The sequence below is a fragment of the Rhinopithecus bieti genome, unplaced genomic scaffold (genome assembly GCF_001698545.2).
Source record: "Rhinopithecus bieti isolate Rb0 unplaced genomic scaffold, ASM169854v2 scaffold_69980, whole genome shotgun sequence".
NCBI lineage: Eukaryota > Metazoa > Chordata > Mammalia > Primates > Cercopithecidae > Rhinopithecus > Rhinopithecus bieti.
Window position 1 is genome coordinate 411,700 of NW_016826299.1, and position 24,921 is coordinate 436,620.

At 51.7% G+C, this 24,921-nt stretch overlaps 1 protein-coding gene across 1 annotated transcript in view; it reads left to right on the forward strand.

Annotated features, from left to right (window-relative positions):
- Positions 1–24,921, forward strand: part of PCSK6 (proprotein convertase subtilisin/kexin type 6) — a 193,292-nt gene that overhangs the window by 162,653 nt on the left and 5,718 nt on the right. The window contains exons 16-22 of the mRNA XM_017863382.1: positions 673–852; positions 1,016–1,054; positions 6,207–6,309; positions 7,584–7,784; positions 10,391–10,477; positions 13,929–14,032; positions 18,858–18,987. Coding sequence (XP_017718871.1) covers positions 673–852; positions 1,016–1,054; positions 6,207–6,309; positions 7,584–7,784; positions 10,391–10,477; positions 13,929–14,032; positions 18,858–18,987 — 844 coding nt within the window. The remainder of the gene's footprint in view (positions 1–672; positions 853–1,015; positions 1,055–6,206; positions 6,310–7,583; positions 7,785–10,390; positions 10,478–13,928; positions 14,033–18,857; positions 18,988–24,921) is intronic.

Here is a 24,921-nt window from a genome sequence, read left to right on the forward strand (position 1 = left end):
TGTCTCTCATGGCCCCCATGGAGCCTGGTGTCTGTCTACTCATCCCCCTGCTTTCAAAGATATTCTCTCTCCACCCAGCTTCTGCAGACATTTGGGTTTTTACCAGCACTGCTATCCCCTAGAACATCCCTCACTGTCCTGGGCTAGCTATGGAGGAGAGAGCCCAAGACTTAGTCTTCCCATGATCTAGGATCAAGAATCCAAACAGCAGGGTTCCTCCATGCCACCCAGTTATCACATTTGGAAGATTCACAGCCAGGCCTGGCCCCAGATCTGCCCACCGGATATCCCAAGAGGGGAAGGTGGCTGCTGCTAATTACTGGGGAGGCAGCATGGAGGGAGGCTGCAGTGAGATCAGCAGGGCAGAGGACAGCCTCCAGGACAGTGGAGAGTCCAGCCCGGCTAACCTCCATCCCAACAGGGACAGGAAGCGGAGGGCAGCTCCATAGAACAGGAATAGAGGGGCACTGGCTTGCAGGAATGAGACACCGGGGGAAAGCAGCATGTGGCCTGGGCAATAGGAGCACACCTGGCCGTCAGGTAACCAGGAAGTGAAGGTAGCAGGCCACAGCCCGGCTCTCAGGGGAGGAACCAGGCAGCTTCTGGCTTATTTCCATGAGTGACAGAGGTCTTGGCACAGGCAGGTGACTCTGTGGGTTTGGTGCCTTCCAGGGAAGTTGAAAGAATGGAGCCTCATACTGTATGGCACAGCGGAGCACCCGTACCACACCTTCAGTGCCCATCAGTCCCGTTCACGGATGCTGGAGCTCTCGGCCCCAGAGCTGGAGCCACCCAAGGCCGCCCTGTCACCCTCCCAGGTGGAAGTTCCTGAAGATGAGGAAGATTACACAGGTAATGAACCTGAAGCAAGAGGAGACGGCCAGCTTCCATGAGCTTTGATTGTCCAGAGTAGCTCTTAAAATGTGGGGCTGCTCCTGGCAAAGGTGGGGCTGATGATTGTGTGTCTTCTCTTGTCTGGGAATCATAATAATCATGGCAATTTGCACTCACACAGCTCATTCCACCCCAGGCTCTGCTAATATTTTACAGATCAGTAAGTATGCTTCAAACCAGTAAGTATTCTCCAACCTTCCCAGCTGGGAAAGCAGGGTCTATATGCCCAACCAGAATGGGGTATTGCCCCCTGGTAAATTAGCCACTTCTAGGAGCACCCCCTTTCCTCAAAGGCCCCATCTCACAACTCAGCCTCCTGACTCCCTCAAGTCCATCCACTTTTAGTCCTTGAGGTCAGGATGTGGGAAGGACACAGTACTCCCAAGGACCCAGGAAGGTTGGGTTCAAGGAGCACAGCTGGGAAAGGAGCTCGTGGCAGAGATGCTGACCAGCCTGGAGGCCTTGGGTGAAAGACCCAGAGAGGATCTCGAGATGATGTCAGCAGATGCTGATGCTACACAGATGCCTTGAAAATCTTACGGCATCTAAAAAGGCCCTGCATGAATCCTTTTTCTCCAATTATCCCATTGCCAAGGTGGGCCCTGGTTTGGGGACACCAGTTCATTCCACAAGACAGCCAAAAGCCACAGCTGCCCAGAGAGGCTCCAGCCACTGAGCTGGGCACAGCTTTTATTCGTATGTTAGACTAGAAGCTGTTCTCCTCTGAGCCATCCTGTAGCAATTTGTGCGAGAAGAGGTGTTTCTGGTTGGACGTATTTTCCTTAGCTAAATACTATGGCTAAATGATAAATGATGGGTGATATCTAAGAACATTGATGCTTTAAGTTATCTAGTATCTTCTGTGAAAAACAAATAACAAAATGGAGAATTCCACCAATACATATCAAGTATAAATTATGGTCGATTCCATTTTAAATTTCTTCTACTGTTCTTTTAAAATAGAGCATTGAATTATGTATGCACTAATCTGCTCTGTTTCCCCCTGTGATTTATAAACTGTGGCAAGATTCAGTAATTATTAATAAAGAACTGATTTTTTTCTTAAAATCTGCTACTGACTTCAGCCTTGCACAATGGAACCTCACTGTAATACCATTCTGCAGTCCAGCAGTCTACTAAGCAGGGCTTAGATGGAGAGAGGGGGTCTCCATGGGAAGGAGATGTGTTCCTGACTCTCAGGGAAGCCCCCTGAAGTCTCAGGGGTGAGTGGGATGGGCAGACCAGAGATAGCAGGAGAGCCTCTTCAGATACCAGGACAGAGTGACAGAGGAGGTGAGAACTGGACGGTGCCAAAGTGTGGAAGCCAAAGGAGGAGGAGGAGCCACATTAGAGTCCAACGCAAGGTCAGATGAATATGAGATGAGGTGTCTGGAGCTGGCCTTGGGCATGGTGCATTGGGAGTGATGGGCCCAGGCCAGTGGAGGCTGCACTTGGACCCTTTGGGCAAGAGAGCAGTTGCCAAGAAATAGAGGAGGTGAGCGAGCAGGACGAGGGAAGCCTAGGGAGTACTTGCAAATGGCCAGGGTCCCAGGACAGCAGCAAGCAAGATGGCCCCTGCAGAGGAAGGTTGGGGGACCAGAGCATCTGGCTGGGAGAAAGGGCAGCAGCTGCAGTGGGAACTATGGGGCACAAGGAAGACGTCAGTGCTGTGTGGTTCTGAAGGGGACAATTTTGTGAATGACCCAGCTTTAGCCCCTGCCCCTAGGCCCCAGAGCCCGTCTGGTGGCCAAAGTGCGGGGTGGAGGCCACCGCAGGTGAACTCCCGCAGGGTGCCCTGGGCTGGCCCCGCCCAGAGACTGGGATTCAGCAGGTGTGGGATGCCTGGGGGTCTGCAACTGTAGCAACCACTCTTAGGTGCCTGCAGGCAGCATGGGCTTAGAGATCTGGCAGATACTGAAACCAGTGAGGATGGGGGCAGGAGGCAGGGAAGGGCTTGGGTTCCTACAAGAGAGTGGCTTGGGGTCCAGGACAGTACTGGCACGGGAACACAGGGAAGACTGGGCCTCAGGAAAGAAGCCATTGTTGAGCAAAGGGAACTGAGTGGGCTGAGATCAGCTCAGGACACTGTGGTCACCCACACAGGACTGCAAGGGAAGCCGAGAGCCCACGTGGTGTTGTCTGGAAGACGGGATTCCAGGATGGCTCCACAGGTACAGGAGCCAGTTCACAGGATGAGGGTGATGTCTGGAGCAGGACCATATGTGCTCATAGGCTCAGCACATCCATGCTTACTCGACAGGCTCAAGCAGAGGCCCAGAAGCCTTAGGTTACTTGCTCAGGGCACACAGCAGTCAGGAAGGAAACCAGACTTGTACTCAGTATGCTTTATTCTTGTGGGCACCTCTTGTCTGCAATTAACCAACTCAACTCTTGCATTCCTCTCGGGTCTGATACTGCTCCAGTGAGGTTCCAGTGTGCTATTCTTAGATGGTGTGAATGGTGGGAAAGATGGTGATGCCATACCCTCCTGTCCTTTGGCAGTTGGTCCAAGCACGCAATGGCAAAGCCCGTGGAGAACTCCCAAGTTGCTTTCTAACATTTATTTTTTGTGTACTTTTTTAAAATCCTGGATTTGCTCCACAAAGGATTGAAGGTGGAGTTTTCAAATAAACCCGTGTCAGTCTAAGCCCATCTAGAGGGGCGTCAGCCGCTAGCCGGGCTGTTCAGCACATGAATGGAGCCCCCCGTGTATGAAGAGACCCCTGCTAGGAGTTATGGGAGGTGACACAAGAAGGCAGTGGGGCTTGGAGGAACTTTCACGCTAATTGAGGCGAGAGGAAAAGCAGACATAAGTACAAATTACAACACAAACAACATGCTCGCCCAGAGAATGAACTACAGCTGTACCAGAACACGCTTAGGCAGTGGAGTGATTAGGACAACGTGGACAGTCAGGTGGATTTAATTTAAGGACACTTCATGGGAGAGACGAATCTGGATATTTGGCTTTTAAACACAATTCAAGTAGAGAGCCATACTGGGAAAGTTTACAGATATTTATCTAGGCATCTGGGCCCTTGAATGGGCATTGTCTTCACCTGACCTGTGGGTGACCTTGATGCAGTGTGGGGGCTCTGCAGCTCTGTTGAATAGACCCCAGCCTTGCTTGGGGCTCCATGCAAAATTATTGAATAAGCTTTCCACTGCAGACAGACCCAGGAGCAGGGGTCAGGGGGGGTGTGACCAGCAGCTGAGAGCACTGCTCCAGGGCCCTCCCTAAGGCTGTCCTCCTCCAAGGACATCCTAGAACATTCTGTCTGGAGATGATGAGGACATCTATACTTTCCCTGTTCCTAGCCACCTTCCTCTCATCCACTCAGCAAATAGTGATTGAGCACCTACTCTGTGTCTAATGCCGGGAATCTAGCAGTGAACATACTGAACCAAGCCCTGCCCGCCCATCTCCCATTCCCTGTGTCTGGAAAGTGAGAAGACTGGTCTGCTGCCTCCCTGTCCCACCCATGCCCTCATCTTCTTAAGATGAAGGAAATTGTTCACTTCATCAAGCAAGACAGACCTGCTGCCTCCTCAGGGAGAAAGCGCTGCAGGAAAAGGCAAGAGAGAAGTCCTTAAGTCACCATGACAGCCCCGCCCTTGCTGGGCCAGCTGTGAGGGTGGGAAGGCAATTTAATTTACCCATTTAAATTAAATGAGTAATTTAAAGCAATGGTGCAAGAAGTGAGGATTTCGGAGGCTGTTCCCATAGATGACCCAGGATGGGGTGGGCAAAGAATCCAATTAGATAGGAATTGATCCAAAATATAGTAAACCCTCTGGAGCTGGGGGGAGGAGCTTAGCAATGAGTTTTAGAAATGGTGGGCGGCATCTGGAACCCAGGGTGTCAGCACCGCCCAGGAACGGCGTCTAGAGTGTCCTCGTGGATACACACAGCTCTGAAAGGGGTTCACAGTGGGAACCGGAGCAGGCGAGGCCCCCCACCCAGTGAAAACTAGGGAAATATCAACACCAGAGAGCCTTCAGGGAGGGAAGCCAACTTCACTGGGTCTGACACTGGGAAGGTCTGGAGACTTCAAGACAAATGAAGAGGGCTTTGTGTGCCCCAGCAAAACTCCACTGTGGGCAGCAGAGAACGAGGACTTTGGTCTTTTCCTCAAGTCCCCACCAAATGAAGGTGGCCAGCAACTAACTAGGCTTTACTCCTCAGCTCACTCCCCATCCCCTCTGATAACTCATACCTCAGAGGAGGAGGTTTTTTTTCTAATAACTCAAAAGCCTTCACATGCCCCACTTAGTCCCTGTGTCTCAGAGCTGTTGGGGTCTCCTGAGCCATTTCCTCAGCCTAAGAGGGACAGGTGGGCAGTAGGCGGGAGTCCACCCCAGTTCTGGCTTCAGGCATCACTCCTGCAGACCAGCTTGGGGAGGACCCCTGCAGCGTGCCCCGGCCGCTCCTGAGGGGTAGACCTTTAACACTGGGTTCATCTCTGGGATACCTGGGAAGGACCTAGAGGGTGAGGTTTGCTGGTGTCTACTCAGCTCCCCTGCAGGTCTCAGTTGTTTTTCCAACAACAAACCAGCCTCCAGAGTGAGAAACTGGGTACCCCTGGGAACTTGAGGGAAGACACGGCTGCCCTCCCACCAAGGGCTCCGAGGAAAGCCTAAAGGGGACGTTCTGAAAGGGGCTCAGCCTTCAGCACAGAAAACAGCAGTCCCCTAACCCTAGGACACACTGTCAGGCTCTGTCCCTGCCCCACCCCAGACCTGGCCAGCAACAGCCCCACCAGGCGGTCCTGAGTACGCGGAGATCCATCCCCATTCCCGCCGCAGTGGAGTGGGTGGGGGTGGGGGGGTCCTCCCTAATTCCTCCTGGCTTATCAGCTTGCCAGCAGTTCTCCTGACACTCAGTACCCCCTCTTGTGTTGCTCTGTCCTCCACGTGGAAGTCAAAGGTTCTGGCTGGTCCCAGCATCATGACTGGTGCAAGTGAGTAAATGAAACAGAGCTGTTCCAGCCTCTCCCTCCCCGTTACCCCTCCAGGCTCTCATAAGTCCATCTCCTCTCTGCTCCGGGCAGCACATCCAGCCCTGGATGTTTCACTGCTTCTCATGCCATCCCTGTCTAGAGTGCTCAGACTCTGACACTGGAGCCCAGTGAGGCTCAGCTGCACCTGTTACCCATGGGGACGGCTGCTCCTGCCTTGTCGTCTGGCCGTCCAGCCCCAGCGGGGTCTGGGAGCTTCTCCCAAGCTGCAATATCCTGACATGGGGATCCGTGGGACTACCGTAGATGGAGAAGGCATCTCTCTGGATGAAAGGCAATGCTTGTTTCTTTAAGGTGTGTGCCATCCGGAGTGTGGTGACAAAGGCTGTGATGGCCCCAGTGCAGACCAGTGCTTGAACTGCATCCACTTCAGCCTCGGGAGCGTTAAGACCAGCAGGTAATGCATGTCCCAGAGCCCTGTGGCTCACCACACAGTGGTTCTTTCCAGTTGTATCCTTAGTCCCTCCATGTTCTGATGCCCCAGTTAGGAATTAATGTAGCACCCCCAAACAATCATGACACTGAAGTTAACTGCTTTGGAGTTTTAAAATTTTTGGTAACTTGGCATTCCTATCATACAAGTCATATACATCCATTATGGAGAAATTAAAAGCTATGGCACATTGGCGTCCGTGCTTGTAAACGCTTTTCTATCCATGTTGTTAAAGAGAAAGAGGTCATGTTGGGCATGGCAAGGCTGTCCCAGAGGGCCCGGAGACGGATGCAATTCAAGACCCTGGTGCTGCCCTTGCAGCCTGTTGATGGTCTTTTTCTCAGTGTCTCTGGACTCTGGTTGGGTGTGGGGCTTTCACTGAGTGAAAGTTTCGCTGAGTTTACCCCAAGAGAGGATATCAGGAGCTCTGACCTGGGCCTCTAGGTATATGGCCAATTGCCCGGTTCGGGCTGACCCTTCTCTGGTGAGTGAGCCCTCCTGTGTGGCCTGCAGTCAGGCCCTGAGCTCTGTCCACTGAGCTCCTCTAGCTCCTGGCATCACCACTTTCTTAAATTATCTTCCCTGACAGTCCTGCAGCTGCTCTGTCGTCCATTCTCATTTCACAAACTTCCCTGAGCACCCATCATGCGCTGCACGTGCCAGGCCTGGGAGGCCCTGATGACAGGACACTGCTAGGCTCCCCAGAGGCCTGGGTGACAGATGCACCCACCAACCATGGTGCACACCCATAAGGGCTCAGGCACGGGTGCAGCCGTGCACGGTGGAGCCAGGTGCCCATGTGGCTCTCGTGGCATCCTGGAGCTCCCAGCCACAGGCACTCACTGGCTAAAGTGCAAAGGCTGTCACCCTGCTGGCCTTACTCACTGCCCACGAGACTCACTCCCTGAGGGCATCCGAGAGAGGGTTTTGCCAGAGCCGACAGCTCCAGAAGTCAAATACCAACCTCACGATGCCCTTGGGAAACCATGCACACCCTCAGGACTTTTCAGTGGGGCCAGCTTTTAAAAGAAAGGATTCCCAGGTTCTGTGCAAGGCCTCCAACTTCTCCACCTGTGTATGTAGGAACCTCAGAACTGCACTCACCAAGACAAAGGGCATCATGTTTGACATTCACTCCTGAAGCCTTTGTTTCCTCAAAGGAAACAAAGGGGCGGGCATGGGGTTGGGGCTGGGGCCGGGTTGGCAAGGCCCTCACCCTCCTGCCTTTGCTCCTACAGGAAGTGTGTGAGTGTGTGCCCCTTGGGGTACTTTGGGGACACAGCAGCAAGACGCTGTCGCCGATGCCACAAGGGGTGTGAGACCTGCTCCGGCAGGGGTGCGACACAGTGCCTGTCTTGCCGCCGTGGGTTCTATCACCACCAGGAGATGAACACCTGTGTGACCCTCTGTCCTGCAGGATTTTATGCTGATGAAAGTAAGTGGCATGTTCGTGGGCACAAGAACTGATGAGCCAGCCCCAACTTTCTGGGCCTATGCCCTCTCTCCTGGGAGAATTTCCCAGACTTCTGCTTCCTGTGTATTTTGTTGTTCTGAGTAAGGACTTGCAACAGGGGAAGGAGGCAGAGATGATGAAATCAAAGCACCCAGACCTGTTAGTTAATAGCACTTCCCCCACAGACCTGGCCAGGAGAAGTTCCAAGTGATGCTGAAAGAAATCCTGGCCTTACTCGCTGTCCAGGGAATTTCACGCATCTGTACCAGAGTCAACATCCACTATTGAGCAAGGGCTGAGAGGTGGCTAGGGCCAGCCACTCTTGGGCTCAGTCTGATTTCAGGTACCAGGAGAGGAGGTCCTGCTGTCTGTCCTGTAATTTCTTCTCCAGGAAAGACTATGCCATCAGCTTCTCTGTAACAGAGGATGTGTGCACTGGGCATGGGTCAGGGCATATGGAATTGGCGGTCAGAGCTGGGGGCGAGCCCTCCTAGGCAGAGCTGCTGAGATGAAATTGGGATTTAAGTGTGGGCAGAAGGTTTGCAGACCTCCGAAAATGAAAAGGAGCTGCTGACCAATGTCAGTTGGGCTCAGAAGGGATGGGTTGGTCTTTGCGGGGCATTTTACAGGTAGCATCCACACCCCTAAACACTAGACAGGCAGTGTTTTCCTCCTTCCACAGGTGGGGAATCAAAGCTGCACAAGGGCAAAGGCCACAGCTAGTCATGATGGAGGTGGGACTGTAACTCAGAGCAGCACGGCCAGGTGTCTTGCTGCCCTGCTGTCCCAGGAGGGTGGGGCAATGGACAGGAGTTCTAGGCCCGAGACCCCATGCCAGTGTTTTAGTAACTCACCTTGCCCTGGGAGATGCAAAAGCAGGGCTTGGGTTAAATTGATGGGGGATGGTTGTCAAACACGTTAAAGAAGCTACCGTTTGGCATTGGTTGTCCTCCAGGTAGCAGGCCTCCCCACAGCCCTCCTCTCCGGGCCCTTGCTGCTCAGGGTGGGTCATTGATCCAACCTGTCATGGCATTGCTGTTACCCCTGTGGACAAGACCCAGGAAATCTTCAAAGATGTTTAAAACCATCAAATAACCAGACTCCCCCCGCTTTTTTTTTTTTTTTTTTTTTCCAGAGATGGAGTCTCACGCTGTCACCCAGGCTAGAGTGCAGTGGTGTGATCTCAGCTCACTGCAACCTCTGCCTCCTGGGTTCCAGCAATTCTCCTACCATAGCCTCCCAAGTAGCTGGGATTACAGGCATGCGCCATCACACCCAGGTACTTTTGTGTGTTTTAGTAGAGACAGGGTTTCTTCATGGTGGACAGGCTGGTCTCGTACTCCTGACCTCAAATGATCCATCTGCCTTGGCCTCCCAAAGTGCTGGGGTTATAGGTATGAGCCACCTCACCCTTCCCAGACTCCCTTTAGAGGGGAAACAAAAAGTCATGCAAGACACATTTTACAGCCTTTGCAAACACCTGTTCTGGGCTGCCAACCAGACCTTTGCAAAGGATGCAGGCACCTTCATCCCCACCCCCTTCCCAAGGGCACAATTGGCCGCCCTCCTTCAACCCGACATCCTCACTCAGCCCCTGCTTTATGGCATATGATGCCACCTGTGAGGGGGCCCTGCGGCGGGGACATGCACAGGTGTAGCAAGCAGCCGTTAGCTCCCAGGCCCAGAGCACCCCAGTCACTTAGGAGTGGTGCATGGTGGTGTTTAATGAGGCGCCAACCCAGATAATAACTTATGACATTGCAGATGGGAGTTGGGGTGACCCAGAACTTCCCCAGGAGGCACGATGACTCACCATAGGTTCCTGTCTCACCATCTAGAGCCACCAGATCTTCATATATAGGTTTCCCTGGGAAAGCACTGTGGAGAGCAAGCAGCAACCTCAGGCTCCCCCCTGCCCACCTGCCCACACCTGGCCACGTTTATGAAGATTTCCACCTCGTTAAACTCTACTCAGCCCACCAGGAATTGGCCTCCATCCCTGTTGAAATAAGTGGAACCCGGCCGGGCGTGGTGGCTCAAGCCTGTAATCCCAGCACTTTGGGAGGCCGAGACAGGCGGATCACGAGGTCAGGAGATCGAGACCATGCCTGGCTAACACAGTGAAACCTGCTCTACTAAAAAATAACAAAAAAAATATATACTAGCCGGGCGAGGTGGCGGGCCTGTAGTCCCAGCTACTCCTGGAGGCCTGAGACAGGAGAATGGGCGTGAACCCGGGAGGCGGAGCCTTTGCAGTGAACTGAGATCCGCCCACTGCACTACCAGCCCGGGCGACAGGAGTGAGACTCCGTCTCTAAAAAAAAAAAAAAAAAAAAATAAAGTGGAACCACCTCAGAGGTTCTGGTGGTTGTCTGAGGACTTGAATTCTACCTCAGAAAGGGGAGGGGAGAAATCTGTGACCCTACCCCAGGTGCAAGCAGCCTCTGGCTGCTTCATTTCTACACATTCTGGAGGTGGACTCAGGGAACAGCCCACCTACACCCCGCTTTGAAATGCCGGGGGCCTGCTTGCCCAGATTTGATTCCTGTCAGTGCCGTCCCTTCTCTTTTCTTATCTTGCTGTTTTCTCCAGGTCAGAAAATTGCCTTAAATGCCACCCAAGCTGTAAAAAGTGCGTGGATGAACCCGAGAAATGTACTGTCTGTAAAGAAGGATTCAGGTAAAAACGCCCCTCGAAACCTGAAGAATGCCAGGGTGGTGGTGCTGTTTTGAGTTTGTTATGGATTTACCACATTTTTGCATTTCTCCTAAAAGCTGAACTGTCAGAGGCCCAAAGCCATTGAGGGTAAAGATTCCGAGTCCTGAAAATCATGTGTCCACTTAGAGATGGCTGTGTAGGATGGAAAGCGAGAGGATGGGTGGAATCTCTATGTTTCACACAACATGGGCGAATTGGGCAAAGCAGCACTTGATTGCATCACATGCAGCACTGGGCTGTGCTCAGATCCACCTCCTTTCGCTCCAGCACCTCCACCTGCTCCAGTTCCCCTCCCTGTCTGGGCCAGGGGTGGGCTGTAGTGGCTCACCCACCCTCTCTCATCTGCATCCCTCGGTCTTCTGTTTTTTTCCCAGATCCTGACTTCTTTACTGCTTCCTGAGGGTGCTCTTTACATTCCTGGTTCTCCCTGTTCCATCAGGCTCAGCCCCATAAAGCTCAGCATGCCTTTTCTTTAAAATCATTCTTCTGGGTTAATGATTGTTCTTGGAATATTTTGAAATGTTTCTTTAGCCCATTTTATGCAACCAAATTCCTTTTAATGCAACCAAATATACATTACCTATTCCTCCAAATTGCTGTCTAAAATCTTAGAACATTCTGTTCAAAATTTTGGGGGGGATACTCCCATAGTAGGGAGACTAGCACCATGGTCCACACTGGAAGGATCACCTCATGTTCAAATGCAGGTTCTGATGCAGCGAGTCTGGCTAGAGCCCACTACTCTGCATTTCAGCAGGCTGGCAGTGATGAAGATGCTGCGGTCTGGGCGGGGAGTTGCTTTTGCAGGGTGAGGCGGTGGAGGGATGCAACATACCCCCCAGCCCCATCTCCCTTCTCAAATGCTGTGAGGACTGGAATTCTCCATAGAAGAAGTTCCTTTTTTGGAGTAAAGAACAAAGAAAGAAAACTTACTGAGCATATTTTCTCTTATTCCAGGTGCTTGCACCAATATTGCCTCATTTAATCTTTGCAGCAACCTATGAAGTAGACATAATTCTTACTCGCATTTTACAAACAGGGGAGATGAAGTTTCCCCAGGAGGCACTATGCTACTGTCTTCATTTCCTTCAGCCTGCCCCTTTCTTCCAGATGAAAGTATTGGGGAGAAAGGACCGCAAGCAGCTAGGAGGCCAGGAGAGGGAAGGCAAAGCAAGGCCCCCAAAGTCACGCATCACATCTGCTGTCATTTAAACCTGTTGGCTGGACAAGGCAGGATTAGGAGTGAAAGGATGAACTGGCCCAGGAAAGGGATCCCCCAAAGAGATAAAAGTTGGAAGAGGAAGGAGGAGACATTCAGCTGGCAGCCTGGGAGAGGCCAGCTTTGATGTCCCAGGCTCTGTAGGTCAGGCAACCCAGGAGTGGATCCTCAACCCAGGCTGGTAGCTGGGGGTATCAGGAAGAGGAGGCTCTATGTTCCCAGCACCCTGGAACCTGCCTGTTTCCCAGCAGAGAAGCGCTGAGGGATCCCAGGGAATGCATTTATGCATCCTGTCCCATCTTGTAGGAGAGGGAAATCAGATACTCAATTCAGGAATAGTGTGCTAAAGAGAAAACGCTTCCTGGCAGTAGCCCCACCACATAGAAGCAGTGGTTCCATCAATGACAAGCTTTCAGAGAGGCATGCAAACTCCAGACACATCGCCAGCCATCAGCCACAGAAAGCTTCCGTTTATTGCCCAATATCCTCTTAAGCTGTGACTTCAAATCACTGCAGTCATGTTAAAGCAGCAAGAGAGCGACCGAGCCGCCGCCTCCGGCCATCCATCTCTTCAGGGGGATCAACACAGGAAGGGTTGCAGGGGAATGTCAGTTATTAAAGACATGATTTAACTGCCATTCGCAGTGGGCATGGCACCATGAAGAGGAAGGCCTGTGCTTCTGAATGACCAGCTATCAATCGGATTTCCCATGACCCCTCCTTGGGTTCGATTAATTGGCTAAAGCAGCTCAGAGTGAAAGACATTACTTACGTGTACCCATTTATTACAAGGATATGATGCACAGACAGATAGAGATGCGGAGAGTGAGGTTTGGAAGGGCTGAGCTCTGGACCTTCCATCCCTATGGGGCTGGGCTGTGCTACCCTCCCAGGATGTGGGATGTGTTCTTGTTCACCAACCCAGAAGCTCTCCAAACCCTGACCTTTTGGGTTTTTTATGGAGGTTTTGTTACATAGGCATGATTGATTAAATCATTGGCCATTGGTAATCAATTCAGCCTTCAGCCCCTCTCACCTCCCAGGAGGGAGGTCAGAGTAGTAGGGCTAGAAATTCCAATGTTCTGATCACATGGTTGGTTCCCTAGCAGCCAGCTCCTGTCTAGAGGCTACCCAGGAACCCCTCAGTCATCAGTTATTAAAGACATTTGGCACTTTGGTAACTCCAAGGGTCTTAGAAGCTGTGTGCCAGGACAAAGACCAAACATATATTTCTTATTATAAATCCCAGTGTCATAGCAGGAGTCTCCGGATCTGACAGATGCACCCCATAGCACTTGCTCAGTATGTTTAGTGGCAAACCCATTTAAAACGTGTACAGCACCCACAGTATGATCTCAGGAACTAAAGAGATAATTGTAGGTGACATTTATTCACACTGCTGTGTGCCAGACACTGAAATGTTTATGGGTATTAGCTCATTGAGTCCTCCAAGCAACTTTATGATGTAGAAACCAATTAACAGGAAGGAAAATGGAGATGCAGAGAGGCTGGCGGGCTTGCTCAGGTTCGAACACTGGGAAGTGGCAGAAGCCATCTGCATGGGTGGTATAGCTCAGCATCTGTGTCTCTGTCCAGCACTCGGCTGGCTGGATCGAGGTGAGGGCAGGCACAAATGGGGTGAAAGAGGGAGGTAGGGGCTGCATTTGACAGGCCTGCTAGGGCTCTAAAGAGTGTCTTATTTCAAGTTCATTGCGAAGCTACAGAAGGTTTCAAGCAAGAGAGACAGGAGCAGGTTGGGGTTCAGGGCCAGCCTTGCAGCCAGCAGCCCCATCACATGTCATAAATGCCGACACTTCAAGAGGGACTCGACACTGAGACTGAGCTAGCGTGCCACCAGTGGTGACCCACACAGCTCCATTTCTCTTCATGGGGTTTGGAATCGAGTTGGAGAAATGGCAGTAAGGAAAAGCTATCACTGGGTCGGACGGAGCCCAGCACATGCGGCATAGTAATGGGAGCTCTGCTTCCCAGGCCCTCATGGCTGTTCCTGCTGGGCCCCCAGCGGACTGCAGGATGGCTTTCCCAACTTTCCTTAGCTGAGAACTTTTGGTGACACAAAGAGCTGTGCCTCAGCCACTTACATTTCCTCTTGGGAAAGGTGTTAGAGGGCAAATCATAATTTAATTCGACTTTTGGAATGGATGTGGAAATCTGCCTCTTTCTTTTCAACAGCCTTGCACGGGGCAGCTGCATTCCTGACTGCGAGCCAGGCACCTACTTTGACTCAGAGCTGATCAGATGTGGGGAATGCCATCACACCTGCGGAACCTGCGTGGGTGAGTTCACCGCCTGTGGAGGCCTCGGGCCAGCGTTACCCAAGCGGGTAGGCTACTGCCTTGAGAGTGAGAAAGCCCTAGGACTTCATGGGCTTCTGCATTTATTGCAGCATTAAAATGCAAAGGCAAAACAAGGTACAAAGGCCGTACCAGGGACTGGGGGCAGGGAGAGTGGAGATTTAATGTTTAACAGTTACAGAGTCTCAACTTGAGAAGATGACAATTGTTCTAAGGATAGATGCTGGCGATGGTTACATAATAGTGTGAATGTACTTAATGCTGCTGAACTGTGTACTTAAAAATAGCTGAGCTGGTAAATTTTGTGTACATTGCAGTGGCTCATGCCTATAATCCCAGCACTCAGAGAGGCAGAGGTGGGAGGATAGCTTGAGCCCAGGAGCTCAAGACTAGACTGGGCAGCATAGTGAGACCCTGTTCTCCATAAAAGGAAAACATTTTGTTGGAAATCCTTTTTAAAACCATGTTTTTAAATTTCAAACAAAGTCCCAAAACAATGCAAAGACCCACTTTGAACAAACAGCCTGAATTTCTCATTAGAAATCCAGCCAGGCAGTGGCTATTTCAGACGGGGAAAGGGATAAGGGATGCTCAACCACTCAGGCCATCTTGTCTCGGAGCTCAACTCTTGCTGTGGAAAGGCGCGGACAGAAACACAACACCATAAACATGGAGAGGGCTTTGGGAGAGGTGGGAATGGATCCAGGTGGGGACGGGGATGTTTTCAAACATAGCCTTAGTTCTTTGTACCTATCTTCACTTATTTTGAATAGTTGGTTCAAAGAAGAAAAGAATTCTATAAACAATTTCACATGTATTATAATTTCCCACAAAGATGATGGCACGAATGTCTCCCAGGCACAGTTTCTATGCAGAATGGCAGAGAATTCATTCATTTTATTGGGTTTTGTTTTGCAGAGCTATTTGCACAAGTAAGTTGAAGTGTACCATCAGTCTGTGGGTTCAGATATGTTTTGGGTTAAGTTTTCTCCTCTCCCCTTCCTGCCCTTGGTACTTTGGTCCTTTCTAAGAAACTCACATCATAGGAGCTTTTTCTGCAGTAACACTTTAAGAATTAAGTCTCTACTGGCCAGGCGCAGTGGTTCGTGCCTGTAATGCCAGCACTTTTGAGAGGCCAAGGCGGGTGGATCACCTGAGGTCAGGAGTTCAAGACCAGCCTGGCCAACATGGCGAAACCCTATCTCTACTAAAAATACAAAAATTAGTCAGGTGTGGTGGTAGGCACCTGTAATCCCAGCTACTGCGGAGGCAGGGACATGAAAATCACTTGAAACTGGGAGGTGGAGGTTGCAGTGAGCTGAGATCACACCCCTGCACACTTCAGCCTAGGCAACAGAGTGAGACTCTGTCTTAAAAAAAAAAAAAAAAAAAAAAAAAAAACAGAATTAAGTCTCTGCTAAATCACAGTTGCCATGATACTACTGTTCCTCAGAAATGCTGCAGAATGGGCACGCCCCTCCCCGTGTGGCCAACCACGAGTACCCCATGCAGCTACCTGCCGTACTGTCCTGGAATAGACAGGCATGATAAACCAAGGCTATGGCCAAGGCCGGTGTCCTCCTATGATTGCCAAGCTGACCCCAGACAACCCAGGGGAGATACGTCCTCCTCAGTTCCTTCCTGGGGCAATCCTCAAGGCCACAGTGCTCAGCATCTGGATGGGTTCCACCCGCTGGCAGCTCAGCAGATTTCCCTAGCAGTCTGCCTGTCACCTTTGTGTCGATTATTTTATTATTTGTTTCTTTGACTTATTTAGCCCAGATTGATTAGGAAGCATCACTGATGTTGCTTATTTAAATTTCATAGTCACTCGAATCCATAACATTCAGGCATACCATTTTATAACTCTTTGACTTCAATAATTCACTTTTCTTTCTCTGAGTCCCTAGATTGCCTGATGGCAAAAATCTTTGTAGAGTCACTTGGAATTCTCATCTCAAACCAGTGATTTCTCCATCACTTCAGCTATTAAATTCATTGGTGAGCAGGTCCACAGCTCTAGGGAATCTGCCCTGTGCCCCATGCCCTCTGGCGTGGGGTTCTTTCTAAGCTCCTGGGAACGTGTACATCTATCTCCTGGCAGCCTCTTGGGAGAGAGACCTCATTTTCCTCCTCTGAGTCACTGGAGGCTTCTTGCTACATGTCAGGTGTGGACCTCATTGGAGACATCTGTTCTCAGCTGCCCACTTCATGTGCCCTGGAGACCCAGGCCCACCTGGCATTCCCCTCCCTGCTCCCATTCAGTGACCACTGCTGCCCACCACCCACCCAGGGGCCTGGGCACAGTCATGGGGAGGGTTGGAGTCAGGCATGAGTGCTTGGGGTAGGACCTGGTGGAATCTGTCCCCACCCTTGGCTCACAGTGCTCCAGTGCACTTGGCAGGCAACTCGATTGAGATGAGCCTCTCATCCTCCTGAGTCCAGGTGCCCCGTGTGTCCTGGCATGGAGATTGTAATCCTTCGGGGCTGCTGGCACAGCTGGGTTAATGCAGTGGCCCCATGGGACTCGACTTACCCACCTGCGGCATGGCATGTGGATTAGCAGCTGGCAGCCTGCAGGGCACACATATACCAAGTTGTAGGGCAGTGCCCCAAGCCACCTGTGACAGTCGGTCCTCATGCATGAGCATCCTATGCCTGAGATGGCATGACTTGAAACAGCAAATGAGAAACACTACAGCAGACCAAGAGAGATTACAAAAGAAAGGAAAATGCTTTCTGTTTCAGTCCCTGTCATGGCACATTTTCGAGCTTTTGAACAAAGGCTCCATGTTTTCACTTTATACTGGGCCCCGCAAATGACATAGCAGGTCCTATATAAGCATAGCCCATTCTGCTCTTATTGCTATGATTGTGGGTGCTTTTAAAGTGTTCAAAGTCTATAGAGACTTGCGACTTAATGGAATCCTTAAAAGACTTTCACTGAGTTATGAAATTCATATTTTTTAGTAGTTGAGAAAATAGGTCGCTTAGAAAATCAACCCACTTTAACAGCTTTTTTATTGTGATAAAATATACGTCACATAAAATTTACCATCTTGACTATTTTTAGGCGTACAGTTCGGTGGCATTAAGTGAATTTACATTTGTGAGCCACCATCACTGCCATCTCCAAATAAATGTTTTAACAATGTTGAAGCTTAATACATTGAGCATTAAACTAAGTACAAATGAGAACAAGCTTTCTTTCCCACTTTGGAGGCTCCACAAGTGTTAAGGACCCTGGTGCTGGAGGAAGGACAGCGGGGGTGATCGGTTCAGCAGGTGAGGCACAAGAGGTACAACAGCAGGCCCTGAACAGCTCCCAAGCCCCGCTCAGAGTGGCGCCCCGCCTTGTGCACGAGACCCACCCACCAGATGCTCCCAGAGATCAGCGACGGGGAGGGGTGGCATTGGCCAAAGCATAAGAGCAGCCTCTGCTCCAGAACAACATAAACCGAACAGAGTCCTGACCCTGGGGTCAGCCCTTCCACTGCACCTCAGGAAGAGGGAGACACCCACCAAGAAGACGGTGGTCCTCAAGAGGCCCCTTGAGGGCCCTACGTCTGCCTCCTGCTCAAAACTCTGTGGCATTCTCGGCTTCACTCTTCCTGACTCTCAAAGGAGGAGCTTCTCCTGCATGAGCTCAGAATTCCTTCCCAGCCTTACAGCTGTGGTTCTGAGGTGTGGAGCCAGCCCCAGAACCCAGGGCCTTGTGCTTGAGCCCTGCAGGCTCCAGAACCTCTGCAAAGGGCTTTTCCCTTGACACAGTGAGAGGCCCCATCTGAGTCCAGAGCAGACTGCAAGGCCTCAATCTAAGACCACAGTCAAACTGAAGCAGTTGCGGTGAGGTTTACTCTGGCATTGTGATTTTCATAGCGCCCCTGAGATAATTTCCTCCCTGCCTGTGACCCTGTCCGCTGTCAGTCAGTGGCCACCTCACTGCCTCTCTTTGACGTCCCATCAGATGCTCCCTGGAGACACCTGGCCCAGAGGAGGTGCTATCTCGTCATCTAGTCCAACGTCTGACCCAGGTCAACAGTTCCTCCTCAGACCCTTAGCCAACCTGAAGGTTTTCCTCCATGACTCATGGCCCTTTGCTCAGAACTGTTGTCTCTTCGAGTCTCTCCTCCCTGTGCCATAAACCCTTAGTCTTAGGCATTTTTTTCTCTATTGTTGAAAATGCCCTGACTGTACACACCAAACACCTATCAACACTATTCCCGAAGATCTCTTCTTTCATCTTCCCACATCATCGTCTACAGCGTTCTGTGCAATGGAAGAGCCACAAATGCAAACCATGGCTGCAATTTGAAGTTGCCTAGTAACCATATCTTAAACAGTCAAACGAAACAGGCAAAAATAATTTTAGTAACATATCCTATTCAACCTAATGTATCTAAAATATTGCCATTTCAACATGTATCCATATAAAAAATAAATGGCTGTTTTATATTTTTTTATATGAAGACTTTAGCACTGGATTTCAAGTGTTCAGGGAGCAGAAGTGGGCCTAGGCCTGTTGGAAACAGGGCCCATCATCGTCACATGGCCAGTGGGCAGGTGTGCTACCTCTGAGATCACCTCATGCCTTGATGTCCCCGTCTGTGAAATGGGGATGGTGATGCCCACCTCCTGGGAGTGGGTGAGGATGGCCCAGCTCACAGAACCTGGGAAATGCCAGCTGTGGTGGTGGCCTGGGGGCTTCTGAATGGTACCCCTGATCTCACAAGGCCCTGAAGCAGGCCTGGGGCATGGTCTTCTGCCAGCCATCCCTGATACCTGCTTCTTTTCCTGTATCTCTCAGGGCCAGGCAGAGAAGAGTGCATTCACTGTGCGAAAAACTTCCACTTCCAAGACTGGAAGTGTGTGCCAGCCTGTGGTGAGGGGTTCTACCCAGAGGAGATGCCGGGCTTGCCCCACAAAGTGTGTCGAAGGTACGGTCTTCCTGGCAGGGAACGGCAGGCAGCTGTGTCCAGCAAAGGAGTGACTGGAGGGCAGAGTCTGGCAGCATTTTCCTCAGGGGCCGGGGGAGGGCGTGTTGCATCACCCCACAGTGGATAGGAGCCCATTTACAGAGCTGGTTAGGGGCCTTCCTCCCTTTGTTCACTGAATGCATATTTGTTGGGTCCCTGCCGTGGGTCAGGCACTGTACAGCAATGGGATAGGATGGGAAGAATAGCAAGGTGCTCACACGCCAGTGGATGTCCCTGCCCATGTCACACTCAGCATGCATCCTTTGCACTGTCGATAATCAGAGAAACCGTGTTTTGGGTTTTAAAAAATTAGTTTTTGGAGACACAGTCTTACTCTGTTGCCCAGGCTGGAGTGCAGTGGTGTGATGTCAGCTCACTGCAACCTCTGCCTCCGGGGTTCAAGCAATTCTCGTGCCTCAGCCTCCCGAGTAGCTAGGATTACAGACGTGCACCACAATGCCCAGCTAATTTTGTTTTGTTTTGTTTTGTTTTGAGACAGAGTCTCGCTTTGTCACCCAGGCTGGAGTGCAGTGGTGCTATCCTGGCTCACTGCAAGCTCCACCTCCTAGGTTCACACCATTCTCCTGCCTTAGCCTCTCGAGTAGTTGGGACTACAGGTGTCCGCCACCACGCCCAGCTAATTTTTGTATTTTTAATAGAGACGGGGTTTCACCATGTTGGCCAAGCTGGTCTCGAACTCCTGGCCTCAAATGATCCACCCGCCTCAGCCTCCCAAAGTGCTGGGATTACAGGTGTGAGCCACCACGCCCGGCCTAAAAAAATATTTTTTAGTTAGATACTTTAGAGAAAGTAAAAAGATCCTGACAATTTCCTCATTCTAAAGCCATTTTCTGCACAATCAATGCACGTGTATTTTACCCTTCCTTTCGTGCTTCCTCCCATGGGTCCATCCACAGTCACCATTCTTATCTGATGGCCCTAGACCCTTCTGTTGTTGGACCTTAGCTGTTAAAGGAGAAGCCATTTGCTCTGGTCTCCTCTTTTCTGGCTGAATATTGCCCTATGCTGGGAGATCATGAACATAGGACCCAGAACAGGGCAGGGCAACCTGTCTTATTCAGGGTGGGAGCAACAATGAGGAGTTTGAGGCAGCTGTGAGGGCGTGATGATGGGTGTTGGCTGTGAGGGTGTAATGATGGGGGTGGGCTGTCAGGGTGTGATGATGGGGGTGGGCTGTGAGGGTGTGATGATGGGGTGAGCTGTAAGCATGTATGATGGGGGTGGGCTGTGAGGGTGTGATGATGGGTGTGGGCTGTGAGGGTGTGATGATGGGTGTAGGCTGTGAGGGTGTGATTATGGGGTGGACTGTGAGGGTGTGATGATGGGTGTGAGCTGTAAGGGTGTGATGATGGATGTGGGCTCTGAGGGTGCGATGATGGTGGTGGGCTGTGAGGCTGTGATGATGGGGGTGGACTTTGAAGGTGTCATGATGTGGTGAGCTGTGAGGGTGTGATGATGGGGTGAACTGTGAGGGTGTGATGATGGGGGTGGGCTGTGAGGGTGTGATGATGGGGGTGGGCTGTGAGGGTGTGATGATGGGTGTGGGCTGTGAGGGTGTGATGATGGGTGTAGGCTGTGAGGGTGTGATTATGGGGGTGGACTGTGAGGGTGTGATGATGGGTGTGAGCTGTAAGGGTGTGATGATGGATGTGGGCTCTGAGGGTGCGATGATGGTGGTGGGCTGTGAGGCTGTGATGATGGGGGTGGACTTTGAAGGTGTCATGATGTGGTGAGCTGTGAGGGTGTGATGATGGGGTGAACTGTGAGGGTGTGATGATGGGGGTGGGCTGTGAGGGTGTGATGATGGGTGTGAGCTGTGAGGTGTTTTGATGGGAGTGGGCTGTGAGGGTGTGATGGGGGTGAGCTATAGGGTGTGATGAATGGGTGGACTGTGAGGGTGTGATGGTGAGATGTGAGGGTGTGATGATGAGTGTGAGCTGTGAGGGTGTGATGATGGGTGTGGGCTGAGGGTGTGATGAGGGGGATAAGCTGTGAGGTTGTAATGATGGAGGTGGGCTGTGAGGGAGTGATGAGGTGAGCTATGAGGGTATGATGATGGGTGTGAGCTGTGAGGGTGTGATGATGCGTGTGAGCTCTAAGAGTTGATGTTTGTGAGCTATGAGGTGTGATGATGGGGGTGAGCTGTGAGGGTGTGATGTTTGTGAGCTGTGAGGTATGATGATGGAGGTGAGCTGTGAGGGTGTGATGGGTGTGGGCTGTGAGGGTGTGATGGTGTGGGCTGTGAGGGTGTGATGATGGGTATGAGCTGTAAGGGTGTGATGATGAGGGTCAGCTGTGAGGGTGTGATGATGGGTGTGGGATGTGAGGGTGTGATAATGGTGGTGGGCTGTGAGGCTGTGATGATGGGGGTAGACTATGAAGGTGTCATGATGTGGTGAGCTGTGAGGGTGTGAAGATGGGGTGAGCTGTGAGGGTGTGATGATGGCACTGGGCTGTGACAGTGTGATGATGGGTGAGCTGTGAGGGTGTGATGATGGGGGCAGGTGGTGAGGGTGTGATGATGGGGGTGAGCTGTGAGGGTGTGATGGGGTGAGCTGTGAGGTGTTTTGATGGGAGTGGGCTGTGAGGGTGTGATGATGGGGGTGAGCTATAGGGTGTAATGAATGGGTGGACTATGAGGGTGTGATGGTGAGCTGTGAGAGTGTGATAATGAGTGTGAGTGATGGGGGTGAGCTGTGAGGGTGTGATGATGGGGATGGGCTGTGAGGGCGTGATGATGGCGGTGAGCTGTGAGTGTGTGATGGGGTGGGCTGTGAGGGTGTGATGATTGGAATGTGCTGTGTGGTTTGATAATGAGGTAAGCTGTGAGGGTGTGATGATGGGTGTGATCTGTGAGGGTGTGATGATGGGAGTGAGCTATGAGGTGTGATGATGGAGGTAAGCTGTGAGGTGTGATGTTGCAGTGAGCTGTGAGGGTGTTTTATTGGGTGTGAGCTGTGATGGTGTGATGATGGGTGTGAGCTCTGAGGGTGTGATGATGGGGGTGGGCTGTGAGGGTGTGATGATGGAGTGAGCTATGAGGGTGTGATGATGGGGGTGAGCTGTGAGGGTGTGATGGATGTGAGCTGTGAGGGTGTGATGATGGGGGGGTGGCTGTGAGGGTGTGATGATGGGGGTTGGCTGTGAGGGTGTGATGATGGTGTGAGCTGTGAAGTGTGATGGAGGTGGGCTGTGAAGGTGTGATACTAGGTGTAGCTGTGAGGTGTGATGATGGCGGTGAGCTGTGAGGGTGTGATGGGTGTGAGCTGTGAGGGTGTGATGATGGGGGTGGGCTGTGAGGGTGTGATGATGGAGTGAGTTGTGAGGGTGTGATGATGGGGGTGAGCTGTGAGGGTGTGATGGATGTGAGCTGTGAGGGTGTGATGATGGGGGGTGGCTGTGAGGGTGTGATGATGGGGGTTGGCTGTGAGGGTGTGATGATGGTGTGAGCTGTGAAGTGTGATGGAGGTGGGCTGTGAAGGTGTGATACTGGGTGTAGCTGTGAGGTGTGATGATGGCGGTGAGCTGTGAAGGTGTGATGATGGGGGTGAGCTGTGAGGGTGTGATGATGGGAGTGAACTGTGAGGGTGTGATGATGGCAGTGAACTGTGAGGGTGTGATGATGGAGTTGAGCTGTGAGGGTCTGATGATGGGGGTGAACTGTGAGGGTGTGATGGGATTGAGCTGTGAGGGTGTGATGATGGGATTGAGCTGTGAGGGTGTGATGATGGAGTGAGCTGTGATGGTGTGGTGATAGGTTGAGCTGTGAGGGTGTGATGATCAGGGTGAGCTGTGAGGGTGTGATGATGGGGGTTGGCTGTGAAGGTGTGATGATGGGGGTGGGCTGTGAGGGAAGTGCCAGGTGTTAGCCTGCTTTCACAGTGCTGTAAAGAAATACCTGAGGTTGGGTAATTTATAAAGAAAAGAGGTTGATTTGGCTCACAGTTCTGTAGACTTAATAGGAAACGTGGCTCCAGCATCTGCTCAGCTTCTGGGGAAACCTCAGGGAGCTTTTACTCCTGATGCAAGGTGAAGCAAGAGCAGCACATCACATGGCAAGAGCAGGAGCAAGAGAGGGAAGGAGGCCGGGCACGGTGGCTCACGCCTGTAATCCCAGCACTTTGGAAGGCAAGATGGGCAGATCACCAGAGGCCAGGAGTTCAAGACCAGCCTGGCCAACATGGCAAAACCCCTTCTCTACTAAAGAAAAAAAAAAAAAAGCAAAAATTAGCTGGATGTGGTGGTGTGTGCCTATAATCCCAGTCTTACAGGAGGCTGAAGCAGGAGAATCGCTTGAACCAAGGAGGCAGAGGTTACAGTGAGCCAAGGTCGTGCCACTGCACTCCAGCGTGAGTGACACAGCGAGAGTCCATCTCAAAAAAAAAAAAAAGGAAGAAGTTGCCACATACCTTTAAACAACCAGCTCTCACATGAACTCACTCATCACCAAGGGGATGGTGCAAGGCCATTCATGAGGCATCCACCTCATGGTCCAAACAGCTCCCACCAGGCCCCACCTCCAACACTGGGGATCACATCTCAACATGAGATTTGGTGGGGACAAATGTTCAAACCATATCGCAGGGCTTCCGTCTGAAAAAGACTTAAAATGAGGGAGCCCTCAAAGGCTTGTGTCAGAGCAGGAGGGGTGCCCATGCCTGGCTCCCAGCTGGGTACCTGTTAGCACTGGTAGATTCACCCTGCAATGGGGTCTGCCTCCCAGGCTGTGTGTAAGAACCACTATGGGTTGTAACCTATTCCCCTAGAAACAAACCCCACAGTGAGCCCATGAGGGACCACCGAGTCCTGGCACTTGTGTGACCCACAGCAGAGGGACCTGGTGGTGGTTATGTATCTCTGCAAGCATCAGCCCCTTCTACTGGGTTGCTGTAAAATAGGAAACTTGCCATGCACTTGCAAGGTGCAGCCTTGCTGAGTCCTGCACAGGGCCCTGGGCACAGTTGTCTGAAGTTAAACCTTTCATGTTAACCAGTCAGCTGGTTCTCAGATAATTAAATATAGCAATCCAGGGAGAACTTGGAATTGAACAGTGATAATCACTTTCATTTGTCAAATGCCCTGGATTTCAGGGCATGCTGATTATGTCCACAGCTGTGCAACTGGACCCCTGCAGGCAGCCAGAGGCATTGGCACACCCTGCCCCCCAGGAGGCAGCAGGCGGCAGCCCCACCACAAACCTCTTTGGGCAGTGGAGGACAGGAGTTTCCTGGGTATTGTTCCCACATAAGGGGAACCTTTCGGCCCTGCAGAGGCTGACAGTGCTGGGGCTGACACACCGGGTCTTGGAGAAGCGCCCCCAGGAAGAGCGTCAGTGTGGACTCCTCCCAAAGGAAGCAAGGCCTTGATCCCCTTGGTTCTGCAGGATCTCTCTCCATTCGGACAGCCTGAGCTGGTAGAGAACCACAGGCATCCTCCAGGCCCCAGAATGCTGGTGGATGCTGCGGCCGTCCGCTGCTGCTGTGCCAGGCAGCTCCGAGGGAGCATGCGGCCAGACAAGAGCTGCATTGGAACAAGCAGGCCAGGACGCAGGCCTGCTGGGTTGGCAACTGCAGGTGGAAGCTGAGGCCCGAAGCTGAGAACGATGCATGATAAGTTCCTTCAGAGAGGGGCCAGACACCCTTAAGACCTAGTGAGAGGACCTAGCAAGAGCCAGCCTGGACAACTTGGAAGAAAAAGAGACCTCTGTGGAGTGCTTGCCAGAGGGGTAGACAAAGTTCTCTTGCCCTGGCCCTTCCTCCACTTGCCCCCAGGCTTAGCGGGGCAGAGACTCTCAGGGGCACACCTTGAAGGGGCATGCCTTCTGCCAATGAGCATTCTGCATGCAGGCTGGAGCATGAAAGCGTCAGTCTTCTG